The sequence below is a fragment of the Scardinius erythrophthalmus genome (genome assembly GCF_964197995.2).
Source record: "Scardinius erythrophthalmus genome assembly, chromosome: 17".
NCBI classification, from domain to species: Eukaryota; Metazoa; Chordata; class Actinopteri; order Cypriniformes; family Leuciscidae; genus Scardinius; species Scardinius erythrophthalmus.
Window position 1 is genome coordinate 10,774,885 of NC_138237.1, and position 16,365 is coordinate 10,791,249.

The window sequence follows — 16,365 nt, forward strand, 5'->3', positions numbered from 1 at the left end:
TCCATTCCACTGTGCTACTTTTCCATTGTTTTTCCTATGTAAACCCGCACTAGACAGACGTCTTTAACCGTTGCGTCCGCGTCTTGTGTCTTTAGTAGCGTCTCACGCATGACATGTTGTTTTAAAGCAGTATTTTAGTGCCGCTTTCAGGGCGGTCGCGTTTGTAATGAAGAACTGTCACGTAACATTGTTTTTTCCTCATAAATGAGAACACGAAAAATAAAAGACAAAAGACTTTTTTAAAAAGACAACCATCCACAACTTTATAACACTCCAGGCAAAGTACCTCTTTTTGGTCAACATCCTCCTTTTTGTAGCCGAAATAGTCCCATATAGCTGATTTTGACTTTCTTTTGGTACGAAATCATAATTTTTTGAGGCGGATACTCTTCGTTGCCCATTTTTAGCTATAGGATTGCCAGTGAATGTTGGCTGTGATCGGTGAGCAGCGGCACAGCGAACCAATCACTGTGCAGGCACGCGGAACGTGCATGTCACCCCAGCAACAAGCCATACAACAAACTCATGTTTACTGTGTGCTACCCTGGTGCTACCGTTCTCTTAATACACCATGGGTGCTACTACCCTTCACATCGCATGTTCCGGCGATGTGACTATCGCTCATGCGCACATCGCCGTGTCGATGTTAAAACAGAATATTGTTCAGCCCTACTGCAGTGCAAACCCATCAATTGACCACAACTTTGCTGTGCAACTGGGGTCCACAACACCATCCAGGACAGCAAGGAACTTGGGGATAGTGTTTGACGAACAGCTGAGCTTTTCCACCAACATCTCAACAACGCCCTGGTCATGCAGATTTGCGCTCTACAATATTAGGATAATCAGACCCTTCCAGTCAGAATACTCAACACAGCTACTCGTCCAAGCGCTTGTAATTTCAAAACTGGACTACTGCAATGCTCTACTAGTGGGACTTCCAACCAGCACGACTAACGCTCTGCAGACGATCCAGAATGCGGCAGCTTGTCTAGTCTTCACTCAGCCTAAGGGAACCCAAGTCACTCCACTGGCTCCCAGTTGTGGCCAGAATCAAGTTCTAACACTGGCTTTCATGCTCCCCTCTACCTCAACCCACTACTACAAATGTATGCTCCCTCCCACCAGCTTAGGTCACTGAATGAGCGACGTCTTCTTGTTTTGGACTTCTTGTTTTGGACTAAAGGCAAAAAGTCACTCTCCAAAACCTTTACTCTCTCTGTTCCTCTCTGGTGGAATGAGTTGTCAACCTCCACCCGAACTTCTGAGAACATCACATCTTTTAAGAAACAGCTGAAGACGCACTTCTTCCTCAAGCACTTAATGATCTCACACTTTAAACCAATGCACCCCTTGGGTTCCCATGATCATTGCTTTGGGGCAGCAGTTCATCTCCCAGTAAGGTGTTGCACCTCGCTGACCTCTGGAGTCCTGGCTGTTTTATTGCGTCCTCATTAACACCTCAAGCCAGACCTCAACAGTTCATACTTTGACACAACCAACCAGAAATATACTGCAAAGATAGATCAAAGAAACTACCATGGGCCTTCTGGATGATCTGGACAACACAGGAATGGAAACTGTGGGAAGAGGAAATTAGATATTGGGTCCATCGCCCCAGAAAGCTGTCCTACGTTGAGCAGGGGCAGAGGTTAGCTTAATATCATCTCAGGAATTTCCCTCCTTGCTTGAGAAAAAATAAAATAAAGAAGCAGAACAAAGCAAAAAAAAAATGATTTGGTATGTCACTAGTGTTTATCTTTAATTAGATTTCAGTCCCCTTGGTGCCAAAACGAAGTTAGCTTCTCAGAAACTTGCCTACACAGAGCCAGCGGGCATGTGGGAATCCCCCACAGAGACGCAAATATCCAGTCCCAGATCGGATCAGAAGAGCTGCTTCATTTGTTTATCAACCAGTGGAGATTGATGGTGGAGGACCAAAGGGAACAGGGGAATATAAAACAAGATACAATCCAGTGCTTAGGCCCGAAGTCCTAAACGGTCCCATGGAATTAATTAAGGGAAAGCCATTTGCAGTGGAATGGTCCTATTAGGTGCACATTTGAACATTTAACCTTGGCTTTTCCTCAGAGGGTTGCCCTCATGTCTAGTTCATTAGTGGCCCCTGTTTGTCCTGCGGCGCTTTTTCACACTTAGAAGCCACATTCACTCACCTTTCTTTCTTTCTGCTTTTTAATATGCAGTCTTTTGCCTGCAGCGAGTGTGAGTGTAACAAATGTGCCCGTTTGCAAGTGAAATCAGCTGTTTACAATGCAAGTTATTTTCATTTTGGGGAGAATACTGGGGGATATATTTTTTTTTAAATACAGTTCAGTACATTAATATTTTGTTTCTAAAAAGAGAGGCCACTTTTTGTACCTTTTTATGAAAAACAAAACATCATTATTGTTTATGCTTGATTTTTTTATTGTAATACAGATGCTTTTTGCCTCTAACATAGCTTGCATGTAATATAATCCTATATAGATAGTCTAGACAGATTTAATGTTTATAATAACAGCAATCTAATATTTAAAGCATTTGAAGTAACTTTATATTACATGAGAAGTGTTTGTCCATCCATCAGCGCTTCTCTCAAACATGTATGCTGATCGAACTCTGTACTAAAAAAGCCACTGCAACCGATGCTACAGAATCTACAGTACAGCGCTATTCAATTACAGAACAAATGACTCAGTGAGCCAGTTCTTTTAGTGAATCAAAAACATACAGCACAACAGTGTAATACGATTTCAAATGAATGACTCTTATGAATCGGCTCTTTTTAGAGAATCAAAAACATACAGCACAACAATGTAGTATGATTCTGAACGAATTGCTCTTATGAACCAGCTCTTTTAGTGAATCAAAAACATACAACACAACAGTGTAATACGATTTCAAATGAATGACTCTTATGAATCGGCTCTTTTTAGAGAATCAAAAACATACAGCACAACAATGTAGTATGATTCTGAACGAATCGCTCTAATGAACTGGCTCTTATTAGTGAATCAAAATCATACAGTGCTACAGTGTATAATACAATTTCGAATGAATGGCTCTTATTAACCGACTCTTTTTAGTGAATCAAAAACATTCAGCACAACAGTGTAGTATGATTCTGAACGAATTACTCTTATGAACTGGCTCTTTTTAGTGAATCAAAATCATTTAGTCCAACCAGGGTAGTACAATTCTCAACAAATGACTCTTGGCCGTTTTTTTGTAGTGAATCAAAAACATAAAGCGCGACCAGTGTAGTAGCCTATGATTCCCGAACGAATTACAAAATATGCAGAATAACAGTGTAGTACAATTCTGAATGAAAGACTCTTATGAACTGGTTCTTTTAAGAGAATAAAAACACACAGCACCACAGTGTAGTATGATTCCGAATAAATTACTCTCATGAACCAGTTCTCAAAAACATTGAGAGTGACCAGAGTAGTAGCCTATGAATGACTCCCAAAGTCAATTTGCAGATTACCATCCTGACAACTTTCAGTTCAGATATATGCCACCTAAAAAATTAAATCTACCACAGAGAAGCCGCAGGTAAACATAATTTCCCTCACCGCAGTTTGTGGTTGTCTAACAGAAAACAGGTGGGAAATTAGCTAGTTTGCCAAGAGTTTAAATCAAAACTAATTCTGAAATGGACAGCATCCATCTAGCCATTTTGATTGGTCACAAGTGAGTTGCCAAATGTGTTTCTCTGTTTGCTGAAATTTGTTCTGTGCCACTGAGGAGGGCCGAGGAGACTAAACCTATTACTGCCAGTAATATTATAAATGCCCACAATGGCAGACCTGATAAAATCAGGTTTGGCGTCTGGTGTACCTGTAGATAGGGGGGTCAGCCCACAACCAGACTGCTGCAGTTCAGAAATGTGATTAACCTCAACTTTCCATTACCTACATCCTGACCAATGTTCCCCTGTGAGATGCTCTATATACAGTGTCTGAAAACAGAGATATATAGGCCACATAGTCTGTGTACGTGAGTGTGAGAAAAGGTGTCTTCCTGTGTTCAAGCTGAAAAGAAAATGAATGTTTTGAAAGAAGTCTCTTATGCTCAACAAGGCTGCATTTATTTAATCAGAAATATGAATATTTCATAATATAATCACAATATTATGAAATATTGAAAAATGAAATATTACAATTTGAAACAACTGTTTTCTATTTGAAAATATTTGAAAATATAATTTATTCCTGTGATGCAAAGATGCATTTTCAGTACTCCAGTCTTCAGTGTCACATGATCCTTCAGAAATGATTCTAATATGCTGATTTGCTGCTCAAGAAACATTTCTTATTATGTCTTATTTTTATAAACCATGATACATTTTTTTCAGGATTCTTTGATCAACAGAAAGCTCAAAAGAGCATTTATTTGAAATAGAAATCTTTTGTAACAATGTAAGTCTAAGTAATCATTATAAACGTCTTTACTGTCACTTTTGATCAATTTAATACATCCTTGCTGAATAAGTTTCAAAAAAACAAACAAATCTTACTGTATATATTTATATGCCACTCAACTCTGACATCATTTGCTGCCTAAATATAAAATCAGCCTTTAATCGCTAGAAATTAATAGCTAATTTTGAGTTCTGGAAAATGAAATGTTATGGTGCATTAAACTTTTGTTTTCAAGTGCAAATCTATTTATCATTTCCAGCATCAGTTTATAGAGTGCACATTAGTCTAGTCCACTAATAAAACCTTACTTGCTACATCTACATTTATTCATTTAGCAAACGCCTTGAAATAAATGTAAATGTAGCTAATAAGCTGGTTTTATTAGAGCACGCTAAATGTATGTCCTGTAAACTGTCTGTATTAACCGTATACTTGTGAGTGGCTTAAATGAAGCAATTTTCCTGTAGTTTGCTAAAAGCTGATGATGGTAGAGGTTTTGTATCTTACAATATGAATCAGCGGAAGTGTGTGATTTCTTCAATGATAAAATACTTCATCCTTTCCCAGTTTAATGAACACATTATATATTACAGCCATTCATTTTTCAACAAACACAGAAACCAGGGTACCAGCCTCCAAAACAAAAGAAACTTGTTATTTATTGGATCCAAAAATGGATGTTCATTTAGGCCTAGGCTGCGGAAACAAAATGACTCATCAACCTCATTTTGTTTTATATATTTCAGAACTCTAATTTCAAACAGCAATTGCACCGAGGCAAAATGTCAAATCGCCAGCTAGCCTAGCATACCAATGACCAATCATGAATAATACGAGAGACATAAGAGGCCACATGAATCACTCTAAATTCCCTTTTTGCTGCAGGTTTGAGCTTTAGTGAGAAAAACCTGCGTTCACAACCTGGACTTGCATGAGTCAGAGGGAATCATGCAACACACACCATCTCAGAGCTCAGAGGTCTTTCATCTTCATGTTCATTGTTTTGTTGTGTTCAGTTAGGAGGAACAAATTCACTCTGAGCACAAATCCTCTCTAGTTTAATATGATCTTTTCATAGCTCAGAGTCAAAAGCTGCAGTTTGTACAACATTGTACAACAATATCCCTCAGGGTTAAAACAGATTGGCTACCTTCACCTTTGCTTTCAGATCTCTGTTCCAAACTTAGTGTTCTGCCTCGTGTCAAAACAACAAGCCAACCAAAACCACCACATATAACAGAGTTCTTCACAAGAAACTCAACTAACGCTCACCTCGAGTGTCTGTCATTTATTACTCATGCTCATGTCGTTCGAAACCCATAAGAGTTTCGTTCATCTTCAAAAACAAAATTAAGATATTTTTAATGAAATCTGATAGATTTCTCTATTTTATTTCAGCTTAAGGGGCTATATGTAAGAATTTTCATATATTAATTACTTTTTGTAATGGCAATGTGTGAACAGCTTGTAACAAAATGACTCAGGACATATGTGCCAGGAAAACTGGATTTACATGCATTCCCGAGAGCTCTTCCGTTCTATAACACATGAAATGAATGCTTATACAATGTTCAGGATAGTGCCGAAAGAGCTATTCTGTAATGTAACGTCAATGTGTCATGCAAAGAAAAGGGATTGATTCAAAGTATAGTCTCATATAGTCTGATCTATATAGTCTATAGTCACAAGTGAATTTTGTGAACACAAGTGTTATTGAGTGGAAAGCATGCAGTATATTTAGGTATTCATCTAAACGTCGCTCTCAGCAGCGTGGACGGCTTCGGGGGGATCAACAGTATATTGCTGCAAGGGTATTTTCAACTTTTTATTTCTAAGCAAAGAAGGAAAAAGAACTTCACTGTGAGTATATCGGAGCTCTGGATCATGTTCAGTCTCTTAAATAAGTTGCTGTCTGCAGTTCACTTAATGGCCACCGTCATCGCTAAAAACAAGAGTTTATGAATTCTACATGTAGCCCTTTTAACATTTATTTTATTTAAAGTATTAGTTCACCCAAAAATGAAAATGATCCCAAAATTTACTCACCCTCAAGCCATCCTAGGTATATATGACTTTCGTCTTTCAGCAAACACAATTGGAGTTACATTAAAAAATATCCTGGCTCTTCCCAGCTTTATAATGGGAGTGAATGGTACCATAGACTTTGAAGCCCAAAAAAGCGCATCCATCCATCATAAAAGTAATCCATACAGCTCTAGTTGGTTAATAAAGGCCTTCTGAAGCAAAGCAATGTGTTTTTGTAAGAAAGAAATCTATATTTATAACTTTATAAACCAGGCATCCTAGGTCATTTACACCTAGGATGGCTTGAGGGTGAGTCAATTATGGGATGATAGTTAACTGCAATAACCCCACACATGTTTGTCAACTCCCAATCTTTTCCAAGGAAAGAGTCAATTTCCTGCAGTGGTTGTTCTTCAATTACTGACCAGTGAGCAGCATTGAGCAGCTTTAGGAAGCTGTGTGTTTGCACTCTTGCTTGACATTCTGATATGATTTGTCCTGGGAAAAGCAAACTCATTGGAGATCATTAGATTGTGATGTAGAGTAGTTTCTAATCACATTAGTCACTAAGTGCTTTCTAAGGCCAATTAGCCAGCTTAGCTTACAGATAAAATGCAAATGATCTAAGAAGGACAACAAATGCAATGGAGATAATTCCTTTGTGCAGTGCTTAATGCTGGAGCTCCGGATGCTAATTGCTTCTAATATTGGAGTTCCACCATTGTTTGCTACAACTAATAAGAAGGAAAGTAAACTTTCTCAAAGTTTTTCAAAGCTAGAGAAGTAAAGTGAACTGCAAAGTCACATGTCTCTTAAAGTCGGCATGAAACAGAAGCTATGATTCCCTATTGTGACATATATCCGAGTGAAAAAACGGCTTCTTGAACAAAAAAATGTAAGGCGAGACTTGTTTTTGTACATGGTGAATAGATTGAATTGATTGGATGGTTGTGTTTTGCTATTGCTATGATCTCATGTGAGTGAGACGCCCTCACGCCAGTAAACGCATCATCAGAGAAGAGAAGCTGCTGTAAGTAAGGGGGGGGGGGCTATTTTAAAAATAAAAAATCAATTTTGAATTTTATTGGTGACTTTAAAGGGGATCAAATAACTATTAAACAAGCATCTCCTTCTAAAACTTAAAAAAACACCTTAAACTTTGTAGCTGTCATGACCTTTATAGTTCATGTCTTGTTTTCTGTTGGCTGTGCACAAGAATAAACACTGAAATGTGCAATTCATTCTGTTTCGATTATTTGAGTTCCTCTCATTTATCATGCAAAACTACACTTCAGTTTTCTAAAAAGAACACCACCAACATTTTCAGCTTTCAGTTCATATCACATCATTTCAGATCAATGTTTGCACGAATTATCTTCCGAACGCAACATGGGTGCATTTTTCTGCAGCTGAAATATTGCATTTTAATAAACTTTTGCATTTACTGTTGTTTTACGGTCTAATCAGATGAGACTCATTAAAAAGGGATATTCTTTTATGGTGATAATACACCTTGCAGTAAAGTTATAGTGCCACACATTTTGTTCGGTGGAGGATGGATGGCGACAAAAAAAATGTAGGGAGAGCGAGCACAGAGGACATAAAAAAGATTACAGAACTAAGACATAAAAGTTAGAGCCAAAACCTCAGTCTGCTCAGAATACTAATTACTGTTATATCTAACGCTTGAGAGAGAGAGAGAGAGAGAGAGAAGAGAGAGAGAGAGAGAGAGAGAGAGAGAGAGAGAGAGAGAGAGAGAGAGAGAGAGAGAGAGAGAGAGAGAGAGAGAGAGAGAGAGAGAGAGAGAGAGAGAGAGAGAGAGAGAGAGAGAGAGAGATTCAGACTGGACTCAAATGCAGGATTCAGTTCTTAACTACAGCTGATACAGTGGATAATGAGAGATCACCTGTCACATTACAAAGGAGAATAAAAGGAAAGACAGAGAGATACTTGCATAAACCTTCTATCTGTCTGGATGTCTCCTAGACTTGGCAAAGTCTTGACACATATTCAAGGACACAGAACAAGAAAGTGTTTCAGAGCGTGTTCACACTTGGTTTGGTTCAGTTAAAGTGAATTCTGGTGTGATTGCTCTGTTATACGCATCATTTGAATAAGTGGTGCGCAACACGCTTTCAAATGAAATGCTTCGACTGAAATATGAACGCAAGATGGACCAAAGACATCTAAACATACCAAAAACAGACGTAATGTCACATTCTACCCTAAAGTGCTCAAGCACACCTGTTTTTTTCTCGTCGTAGAAGCTATGTTGCCCATTACACACCCTTAAAAGTGCGGATCAACTCTTATTTAAAGGTGAAGCATTCTGAACCACAATAGGCCTATCGATTAGCAAAAATAACAATCCATAACCTTACCCATATTCACATTTAAAAAACTGTAGAATAAATCACAAGTAGAGCAGCACTATTTTTCTAAGAAAGCAAATTCCCTTATGATTATGCTCAAAGTTAATGGCCTGTATCCTGTATAGATTAAAATTTCAGGTGTCTATATCCTCCTTTTATACTGTACCTGTGATTAATTTTAGCTGACACTGCCTGTTCTCTTTAAAAATCCCTTGTGAACAGATTATTGTCTCCATTGTTTTTCATCCCGCTTTGTAACTATAAGCCCTGACTTCATTTAGTGAGCACTGAAAGATGCTTCGCTCCCTAGACAACCTCTGATGTCTCTAAGTACAGTGGAACAGGAAGAACAAGAGGAAACTGAGGCTCAGCAGGTCATTTAGGACACATCGGTGAATAAGCTTATGAAGACATGCTGCCAAGCATATAATCAGGGATTTGATAAAATAGAATAAAATAAAATAAAATAAATAAAATAAAAAATAAAATAAAATGCCAGATATGCCACAAAAAGTTTTCATGAAATATATATATATATATATATATATATATATATATATATATATAATTTTTTTTTTGCAAGAACTGAATGATAAAAAATAAAAGAAATTAATGTTTTTGCCAGATATAACATTTTGTTGTAACATTTGCCACCAAATGGTCTGTTTTTTATATCAGACACCCCCCCCCAAAAAACAGATTGAAAAAAAATCATAAATCATAAAATAAAATACAAATATTTTTTGCCAGATTTGCCACAAAATTCACATAACTTTTTTATTAAAAGTAAATATAAAATTAAAAAAATTCAAACATTTAAATTAATAAAATAATTTAATAAAATTATTTTCATATAATATAAATATAAACATGAGTGAAGAAGACTACTGATAAAAAATTGCTACTAATTTAATGATTCATGTTTTATATCAGACAAAAATATTTATTATAAGAGTTTCAATGATCCTAAAACAGCATTCCGACCTCAGTGTCATCGCAACAAGTCCAATTATTCTACTTCCAGCTGAATTACAATGATTATGCAATCCATACAGCTGGACAAAAACCCCTTTATGAACATCTATGTGTACTTGAGTGCGTAAAATGAACCCACATGCGTTGGTCCCCTGCCCACTACCACCCCTCTCTGCATGCCAGTAGATGACCTCTGACCCTTCCAGTGGCTGCTGTGTGCATTCCCAACGTGACAGACGCACACAACCCCAGACGGTTGCCAAGAATATGATCCTGTCAGTGTATGTGTGTGTGTCACATGACCACGTCTCCTTCGGCAACATCAGGGGGGCAGATGTTCATGCACCGGAATGAGACAGCAATTAAGCTAATGAGGCAGTTAACTAATGGAGCCATCGCTTTGAATGAAGATGCTAATTAATAGCCACTTTAATGATAGTGCTTCATCACCTCTTGTGGCTCTGTTGCATTGTGGGACGTCTTAATTACACTTCACTTCCCTCCTCATTTACAAACAGATGAATTTTGAGATTTATTCTGACAGTATAACTTTGGTATCATGACGGGTCTTATTCTTTTTTTGGTTCCGAAGGTGTAGCCGGTGCATCTTTCTGTTTGCTGCGTGACAGTTCGGGGAAATGATGGGCTCCGTGCAAATAGCACAGACAGTCTCTGTGTGCCCTACTTACAGACAAGTTTTCCATCTCTAAAACAAACTCAGCTGGTTGTTTGTGCTGTGGAGAATGTTAAAGCAACAGAGCATGTTGTAGATGAGATAGTTAGGATTAATGAACTTGTCTTTGGTTCGCTGGTCACCATTATTTGTGGAAAAGAGAGACACACAAAGGATCTAAATTTACCATTTGTGTTTTCCTTAAAGAGGCCATATCAAGAAAAACAGCTCTTTGGAAATAAAACTATGTAAATATACTGTAACATTCATAACACTCCCTCCACAGTTGGTGTGCGAATTATGACTTATAGTTGGGTTAACTTATTTTCAATGAATTTTAAAAAAGTCATTTCGGGCACAATGTGCCTTGCACAAGCCAAATAATTTGTAGGCACCAAAAGTCAACTATATATATATATATATATATATATATATATATATATATATATATATATATATATATATACACAAAAGAAATATTGTGAAATATTATTACAATTTAAAATAACTAATTAAAACTATTTTCATATATTTTAAAATATATAACTTATTTTATATTTTATACAAAATACTGACCCAAACTTTCTTAAAGGCCCACCCAGTCTTGGTAAAGTAACAAACCTCTCAAACTGACTCCAAGGGTCAGGGGGAAAAACCTAACAGGAAAAAAATTGTATTCTACCCATCTCACACATTATAGGTGGACACAAGCCCTTGAAAATATGCATCTGTGTTCACTTCACTGAGAGCTCTTCCCTGGCAGGCTGCATAATATTCCACGTTTTGAAGTTCATAAGGGATCTCATTCATAAAACAGAGAGCAGAACAACAGATGCATTGTGGGCCGACGGTTGTTCTTTCCATTGCCGTCTAGCTCCCCTTTTCTAAAAGCCTAACCTTGGTGTGTAGGCTGGAGAGATGAACAAAGACAGAAGAAGTTTGGAAGGGTTAGGCTAAATCTTGGCCAATGAAAACCACATGCTGTACTACTTATGAATATGTAAATGTGTTTAAACGGTATTCAAAAGCGTTTGTTTCTTTTTTTTCTTTCAGATCAATAAATATGCTGAAATATGGCAAAATAGATTTTTAGTACTCTTGCTCTCTTTGTGCAAAAAGAGGTTCACCATGGGAAGACAGGCTGATTCTTAGGAACTTTCAACCTTCAAGAGTCCTTTTCTTAATATCTTAGAAATACATGCTCGAAGAAGCACAGAACGAGCAAGGTCTTTTAAGGCAAAGCCGTTTTTACAAACTTTTCTTACATAAACATGTTGTGCCGACTTTCACAAAATGACTGCATTTATACGATCAAAAGCAGCCCTGGCTTTAAAAGTTTGCATACTCTCAGATTATTCATAGGCTTTGAAGCCACTGATAGGATCCTTTTCCTTACTGTTTGATTTAGTCAATAAACTGCACTGAAGTACAGCTGGATCTTCTGAAAAATAGTCTAATGCAGAAGTTAGATGACAACACTGTTTCAGCATTATAGGCCATTGTGGTTTCTTCTTACGTTTTAAAGAGCTATATTGGGAAACACTTTTTGCATTATAAGCATTTTCAAAGCAATATAATACAAACTATAATCAATGTCCTTTCGGACATAATTGAAAACACATTTAAAGAGTAAAATGCATTATAAAACATAATAAAACCCATAAAAATTGGGTGTTGATCATGTGTTTAAACTTTAAATGTGAAAATGTCTAAGTAGGCATGATAGATACAATGATAGAAAGAATGATGGATGGATGGATGGATGGATGGATGGATGGATGGATGGATGGATGGATGGATGGATGGATGGATGGATGGATGGATGGATGGATGGATGGATGGATGGATGGATGGATGGATGGATGGATGGATGGATGGATGGATAGATTAAAACTGGATGCAGAAATGCAATAAAGCCTGCTATGTTAAACAGCAAACAATCGTCTGTTTCTCATTAGACGAGTGAAGAATACATAGCAGATCTTCTTCTCTCTGACTAGTTCTGCGCATATGGAATAGTTCATGGCAATGATTAAACAATATGCAAAGAAAAGACAAACGCTGCTCTTTCATGGTTGAATGTCTGGTTATCGTGTCAACAACAGCCTGTCATAACAGTCACTGACTCATGTCTGCCTTTCCATTTACTCTTCAAATACTCAGCAGTGGCTCTGAGGGGGAAAGCAGATCAAAAGCATCAGAAATATACTGAGTTTTGATGTTACCAGGTCATCAGAGGTCTTAAAAATCCGTTTTGCACATAGTCCACCTCTAGGCACATGGGTTTGATTTATATTGTGGTGATTCGCATTAATGCACTTACTTTGTCGTGGCAAAGCATGTCTGAGCCCACATGACCTCTTATTGCTTTCTCGTTCATACACACAGACGTAAACACTGACACACACTTCACGCCCGAAAAGCACTAGTCTAGACATAGTGAGGGATCAACCCACAGAAAACTCATGAATGACATTCAATCACTAATTCAACTAATTTGACAGAAATATTTGTACACTTGACCCACAAACAGCTTTAGGGACTTTGAATGGCGGCTTATTTATGAATTCTCGTACAAATAGATTACAGACAAACAAGTCCATTCACACAAAACACTATTCACGGAAATTGTTCTAAAATATATTACAGAGGGGTTTATTTATTATAATATTCATGATGTAATGTTAGACAAATAAACATGATAATGTAAATATAATAATAATAAAGGAAATATGATTAGAATAATAATTAGAATAGTAATAAATAATTGATTGATTTATTAAATTTACTACATAATATCATAAAGTTATACATTAAATATTATTATAAAATAAAAGTAAATATTATGATAAATAAACCCCTTCTTAAAACATTATACTAACAGTAAAGTGTTACTAATACTAAAGTGTATTAAAGTAAATATTACAATGCAAATATTACAATTATAAAGCAAATATGATGATTGTAATAAAGGTTATATAAGATAAGATAGATAAATAATAATGATATATTTATTTAGTCATATATATAGTAAATATTTTCTGAAAATATAAAAATGCTTACTTTAAACAATTATGTATAAATTATGATAAATGTAAATCTAAATATTATGATAAATCTTTATACAAAAGCAAAATATTAATAATACCAAAGTATATTAAGGCAAATAGTATGATGCACATAATTATAAAGTATATGATTACCATAATAAAGAGCATACTAAAAAATAATTAAGTTACAGTTATTATATTTGCTTCATAATATTATAACATTACACATAATAATATTATTAGAACATTATAGTAAATATTATAAAAATATTATGATAAATAAATCACTTTGTTATACCATATTATTTATTAGAATATTTATAGAATATTCTATAGATAATTCTAAGAATACTTACTAATACTGCACTATTTGTACGAAAACATGCCATTGCAAGGTTTATTTTGAGAACGACTCAAACTAGAACACGCTTCAGTATTTTGATAAAAGACTTTCTCATATTTGTGTAAATATTTGCCAGTGGATTCTAGAAGAGCTTCACAGCGTCGATCCTTTCTTAAGTATTTTAAAAACCTCAAACATGCTCGTCTGAAGAACTTCAAAGACTCTGGATTCCTTTAAAAGGCGTATTCAGTGTCCTTTGATAGCTTTGTCAACCAAACCCTGAATGAAGATGCTGCCTACCCTTGAAATCCAATATCTGACTGCTGACGAAACCTGCGACAAGCTCCACCAGAGCATTAAACATGAAAATTAAAGCAGAACATGGAACTTCAAAGATAGAGAGGAGATGAACCTTAAAATGCAGACGTGAAGGTAGAAATCTTTAATATTCCTGCGGGCAAAGAGCCTGTCTTCCTCTCTGTGGAGGCACGAGACGGGACGGTTTTAAGGGAGATTTATGGAGCCTTCTCAAATTCCCGCCTGATTCCATAGCAAACACTTTTGTCCACCTACTCAAGACCAGCTGCATGACCTCGAGGATAAAAATCTCCATTGTTGGACGAGGAACCGTGACAATTCATCATTCAGGAGAGGTTGATGAGAGGTAAAAAGCAGGTCACTCTTTCCTCACCTCTCTTGTTTGGGCCTTGGCATGAGATTTGAACTTGTGATATTTGTGTGTGAATGAACTGGCTAAAATGTGTGGAGTGTAAACAATGCAATGTGCACATCTGCGTGTGTTTGCATGTAAAGATGTGAAAAGAATTTTCTCACCAAAGCCTTGGTCTCGTCCTCGTCCTTGTAGTAGTGCAGCTGGTCTCCTCGGAGGACGAACCAACGCGTGTGCCAGGTCTTCACGAAACCTCCTTGCTTCCGGAGCCAACCGCATCGCAGGACGTCCTGCCTGGCCGACCCGCGCCCGTGTTGAGGGCTGTTGCCCGCGCTGCCAGCCTGCTCTTCCATCACCGATCCGGAAAACCTCCCTGTACCCGAGACAGAAGGTGAGACGGTAATGTTTTAGCACATGAGACAAATGAAAGCGTGATAAAAGTCACATGACTAACCTCTCAAGCAGGTGTTTTGGTGTTAACACGGAGGAAGGGCGGTATCGTTGCCCTGCTATGACACCATACTGCGCACTCCAACCATATGGCATTTGCATTTGTCAAGATAAGCAAATTCTCACAAAACATTAGTTTGGCTTCTAAGGGAGTGCTCATTTATTCCGGCCAACTAACATTTGTTCAGATATAAGGGATATCAAAACATCAGATATAAAAATGACATGGTCTCTACTTCATTTAAAGTTACACGTCTGTCTATATATATATATATATATATATATTACAATACAGTAAAGTATTATTTAAAACTAAAGCAAATACACTCACCTAAAGGATTATTAGGAACACCATACTAATACTGTGTTTGACCCCCTTTCGCCTTCAGAATTGCCTTAATTCTACGTGGCATTGATTCAACAAGGTGCTGAAAGCATTCTTTAGAAATGTTGGCCCATATTGATAGGATAGTATCTTGAAGTTGATGGAGATTTGTGGGATGCACATCCAGGGCACGAAGCTCCCGTTCCACCACATCCCAAAGATGCTCTATTGGGTTGAGATCTGGTGACTGTGGGGGCCATTTTAGTACAGTGAACTCATTGTCATGGTCAAGAAACCAATTTGAAATGTTTCGAGCTTTATGACATGGTGCATTATCCTGCTGGAAGCAGCCATCAGAGGATGGGTACATGGTGGTCATAAAGGGATGGACATGGTCAGAAACAATGCTCAGGTAGGCCGTGGCATTTAAACGATGCCCAATTGGCACTAAGGGGCCTAAAGTCTGCCAAGAAAACATCCCCCACACCATTACACCACCACCACCAGCCTGCACAGTGGTAACAAGGCATGATGGATCCATGTTCTCATTCTGTTTACGCCAAATTCTGACTCTACCATCTGAATGTCTCAACAGAAATCGAGACTCATCAGACCAGGCAACATTTTTCCAGTCTTCAACTGTCCAATTTTGGTGAGCTTGTGCAAATTGTAGCCTCTTTTTCCTATTTGTAGTGGAGATGATTGGTACCCGGTAGGGTCTTCTGCTGTTATAGCCCATCCGCCTCAAGGTTGTGCGTGTTGTGGCTTCACAAATGCTTTGCTGCATACCTCGGTTGTAACGAGTGGTTATTTCAGTCAAAGTTGCTCTTCTATCAGCTTGAATCAGTCGGCCCATTCTCCTCTGACCTCTAGCATCAACAAGGCATTTTTGCCCACAGGACTGCCGCATACTGGATGTTTTTCCCTTTTCACACCATTCTTTGTAAACCCTAGAAATGGTTGTGCGTGAAAATCCCAGTAACTGAGCAGATTGTGAAATACTCAGACCGGCCCGTCTGGCACCAACAACCATGCCACGCTCAAAATTGCTTAAA

The 16,365-nt window shown here is 37.4% G+C and overlaps 1 protein-coding gene across 1 annotated transcript in view; it reads right to left on the reverse strand.

The window, feature by feature from the left end:
- The window catches only part of arhgap24 (Rho GTPase activating protein 24), a 117,099-nt gene that overhangs the window by 75,771 nt on the left and 24,963 nt on the right, over positions 1-16,365 (reverse strand). The window contains exon 2 of the mRNA XM_081390738.1: positions 14,700-14,908. Within this exon, the coding sequence (XP_081246864.1) occupies positions 14,700-14,888 (189 nt within the window). The 5' untranslated portion in view covers positions 14,889-14,908. The remainder of the gene's footprint in view (positions 1-14,699; positions 14,909-16,365) is intronic.